Source organism: Austrofundulus limnaeus, unplaced genomic scaffold, assembly GCF_001266775.1.
Source record: "Austrofundulus limnaeus strain Quisiro unplaced genomic scaffold, Austrofundulus_limnaeus-1.0 Scaffold182, whole genome shotgun sequence".
NCBI lineage: Eukaryota > Metazoa > Chordata > Actinopteri > Cyprinodontiformes > Rivulidae > Austrofundulus > Austrofundulus limnaeus.
Genome location: NW_013952584.1, coordinates 203,304 through 206,922, shown reverse-complemented (window position 1 = coordinate 206,922; position 3,619 = coordinate 203,304). Strand labels below are relative to the sequence as shown.

General features: G+C 36.8%; 1 protein-coding gene across 1 annotated transcript in view; it reads right to left on the bottom strand.

Moving 5' to 3' along the window:
* Positions 1 to 246: 246 nt before the first annotated feature.
* ccdc107 (coiled-coil domain containing 107) overlaps positions 247 to 3,619 on the bottom strand; it is a 19,955-nt gene continuing 16,582 nt past the window's right edge. Inside the window, exon 6 of the mRNA XM_014018070.1 lies at positions 247 to 3,037. Within this exon, the coding sequence (XP_013873524.1) occupies positions 2,688 to 3,037 (350 nt within the window). The 3' untranslated portion in view covers positions 247 to 2,687. The remainder of the gene's footprint in view (positions 3,038 to 3,619) is intronic.

The following is a 3,619-nucleotide window of genomic DNA, read 5'->3' as shown; positions in this document are numbered from 1 at the left end:
CAATTATGGGTCATGAAGCACCTTGGATAATCTCCAGAAATCAATTTAAAGGGTAATAAAATAATTGACGATGTCATATTTTCCCCTATAAATATTACAAAAACACAAAATAACTATAAGTAAGTACTTATATTTGTTTACAAACTGTTTAGATTGTCAAAAAGCCTGTGTTTTTAGGGTTATTAACGAAGCTCGTGTCCTCAGACCAGTAATATTTGGGGTCACAAGTTTTTTGCCGTGGATATTTTGTGGGTCAGAAGATAAAAAGTTTGGGAACCATTGCTATAAAGAATCAACCAAGTTGTATGTGTATTTGGTGTGTTAGATTTCTCAAGGTAGCCCGTTGTGTTATAAACTCGTGATGTTTAGTAAAAAAGAAGTTGTAAGTCACTGCTCTATCTTTTAATAAAAAAAACAACAATATTACGTTATTAATCCTAAGTACTTAGAACAGAGAAATTCAAATGGCTGGAAAATASGTAGTTTTAAGTAGATTTTTGAATACAGCCCCCTCTGCACTAATTTGGTCACCGATTCATCCCTTCTGAGCTTGCAGGTATGTCCAAATCTTGACAAGCGGTTAGATAGAGCCGTTCAAAAGAACTGTTAGATTTTTAACGAGTTACGTCATCATGTAAGGAAATACACGTGGGTGGAACGATCTGCTTTAAGTAGAGCCCCCTGATCTACTGTACTCCACTTCTCTGCCCATTTTATCATGAAAAAGCGAAGTAGGAGCAACTTTCTCTGTGGTTAAAGAGGAAGAAAAGATATAACAGACTAAAAAAAATAATAAAAATAAAAACTACAAACAGCTCTTTACTGTCCTCGACTTGGTTCCTGCCCTTTGCAGTAAGGAGCCGTTCAAAAGATTCAATCACAATTGTCACATCAAGATTAAGATTAACTTTATTGTTACTTGTAACATCTCTAGTTTAAATAGCATCCAGCTGTATCGTGTCTCTTTGCATAAAAAGGCTTTACAATAAAGGTTTTTAGTTAAACTTCAAGAAAGTATTTGCCTGTGTTAAATATTATATATATATTTGCCAAGTCACAATAAATGTTGTCTCAGGGCTCCATATAAAAAAATTAAATAAACTAAGGAAACCAGCAGATTGTGTTGAATCTTCACTCCATCACAGTCTCACATCCTGAAGATTTCTTTCTGTTAAAGAGTTTTTGCTTTCCACGGTTGCCAATGTGCTGCTCAGGATGGGAGACTGTGATGAAGTGAAGATTCAACACAATTTGCAGGCTGAGTGGTTAGGGGAGTCGTTCCTCTAACGTGAGAGTTGGTAGTTTGATTCCACCGCTACTCAGTCACATGCCAAAGTGTCCCTGGACAAGACACTGAACCCCCAGTGTGTCCCAACAGTGTATGGATGTGATCTAAAACACTTAGTCTCTATAAATGGATTTATCTGCATTAGCTTTGTAGAGAGATCTAGTAGAGTGCTGAATGAATGAATGAATGAATGAATGAGGACAGATTGAGAGCTTGAATATTCTGGTTGGATAGGAAGGCACTATAAGTACAGTCCATTCACCATTCCTTAAATTGATAATTTTTAATAATTGGCTTTTACAATCTATGTGAATGTTTTTGCACAGAGACCTGAGATAACTTTCATTATGAATTAGTGCCATATAAATAAACTGAATTGTATTGAATCTAAATAATAATTTTATAAAGAAGCGTGTTTCTAAATGTGGTGAAGAAAAATTAGTTTCAGATATAATAAATTATCATAGACYTGTGTAAAACATATCCAAAATGCTAAAAAATGTTTAATCAACCACTTAAACGTTTTAGGGGATTCTAGACATTGTCTTATATTTTACTAGTACATTGTGAATAGCAAATCTTCAAATTGTTATTTCTATTTGTTACATGAAAGTATTTTTATGTTGACTAAGAATGTTATTTAGACTAGGATAAATAATGATTCTTTTTTGCATCTTTTCTCCCAATTTACTGTCGATCAATTAAATACGATCCCGACCTTTCACAATATTTAATTTCACTGAACAATATATTAAATATTTTCCATAATCAGTGAGCTTATCTTTATGATGGAACATGAAAATTGAGCTCTTTGGAAATGTTTGCATTGTAAGGCTCCGCTCGGCCACCCTGGCTCCAGTCAGGCCTGGKCCCATTCTATCCTGGCCCTCATTGTTTGCATTGAACAGAGAGCTGCCTCGATGTGGGTGGGATCATAATATTAAAAACACGCAATCTTTGTTTGTTTTATTTGTGATACAACAACTACACAAAACTCGAAGGAAAAGTACCAAAGGCTGTATCGGATCATCCAGCAGTATGGCACTAATGGAGGGTAGGACAATGGAGAATGGTAAGCTAATTGTAGCTAARGTTAGCTTGTTGGTAGCTCATTATTTTTGTCGTTTAGTTGAACTCATGGAAAAAAACATTAGTTGCTGCAAGTGATTACAAAGAGAGAACCATGTGTCTCCAGGGTTCCAGAAATCAGTGTAGACCTGGGCCATAAGGGCTAACGCAAACACGCTGAACCCAGGTCGGATGCCAGGCCGGCCCGGCCCGAGCCTTTTGTTTACACTATTAGTGTTATAATTAAATCATCACCCTGTAGTCATTTAGATATTAAATATTCCTAATAAACTGTCATGTTTGTGTAAGTGAAAAAGTTCCAGTGTTGAGTTCATTCAGGCCTATTGCGTCGCCTGAGGCTGGTTGGAGGCTGCTCTGCATCCTCAACCTTGGTCTCATACAACGCTTCCAAAGAAGTGGAAAGCTCAAAGAGCTTTGAATTTTCTCCATCAACTTTTGTTCCATTGTTTGCCTCTTCTAGTTCTCCATCAGAATCTTCTGACCCGTGCTCCTTCGTTTCTTCAACTTCTGCTGTTGCCTCTTCCAAACCAGAATGTGTGTTATTCATGTCCTCACCAGCTTCTGTGTTCTCAGCAGAGGGCTGCCTGTTCAGCACTGCTAAGGTGTCTTTGGCCCCAACGGACTCAATGGGTTCATCCAGATTTTGCTCACAAGAAGTCTCTGAAAGAGAAAAAGTGTATTTGCTGGAATTAGTCCAAATGTTTGCATGCTCTTTTTCAACATACTTCTATCCATCCATTATCTGCCACTTGTTACAGAAACAGCAGCTTGAGCAGAGAGGCCCAGATATCCAGGGCTCGACAAATCCTATTGCCCGACTGCCCGGGGCAGGTAAAACCCTTTTTTTTTWAATGTATTGTTACCCGCAGAGGTGAAAAAAAATATGTGGACATTCGTTCAGTCATAAATCCATCTTGCTAATGTCGGCTTCTGCTTTGATGAAGATGATGATGAAGATGAGAGTGGAGCAGCAGCCGCGGGTCAGAAGCTCATTGTATGGCAGGCCGATCTATCATTTATTTAGCTTCACCACACTTATATTCTAGTTATCTGAAATTGTTTTGTAACTAAATTAGACATATTAGTTATTTAGGATAAAATAATAAAATGTTTTCTTTTATTATTTTGTTTTATTTACTTTTTTTAATTTGGAGATCTTTCCAGCTTGAGATTGTTTGTTGAAGTTGATTTTTGAAAATAAGGGGCAAATTTGATAAAAAACATTTTACTTCACTCTACACC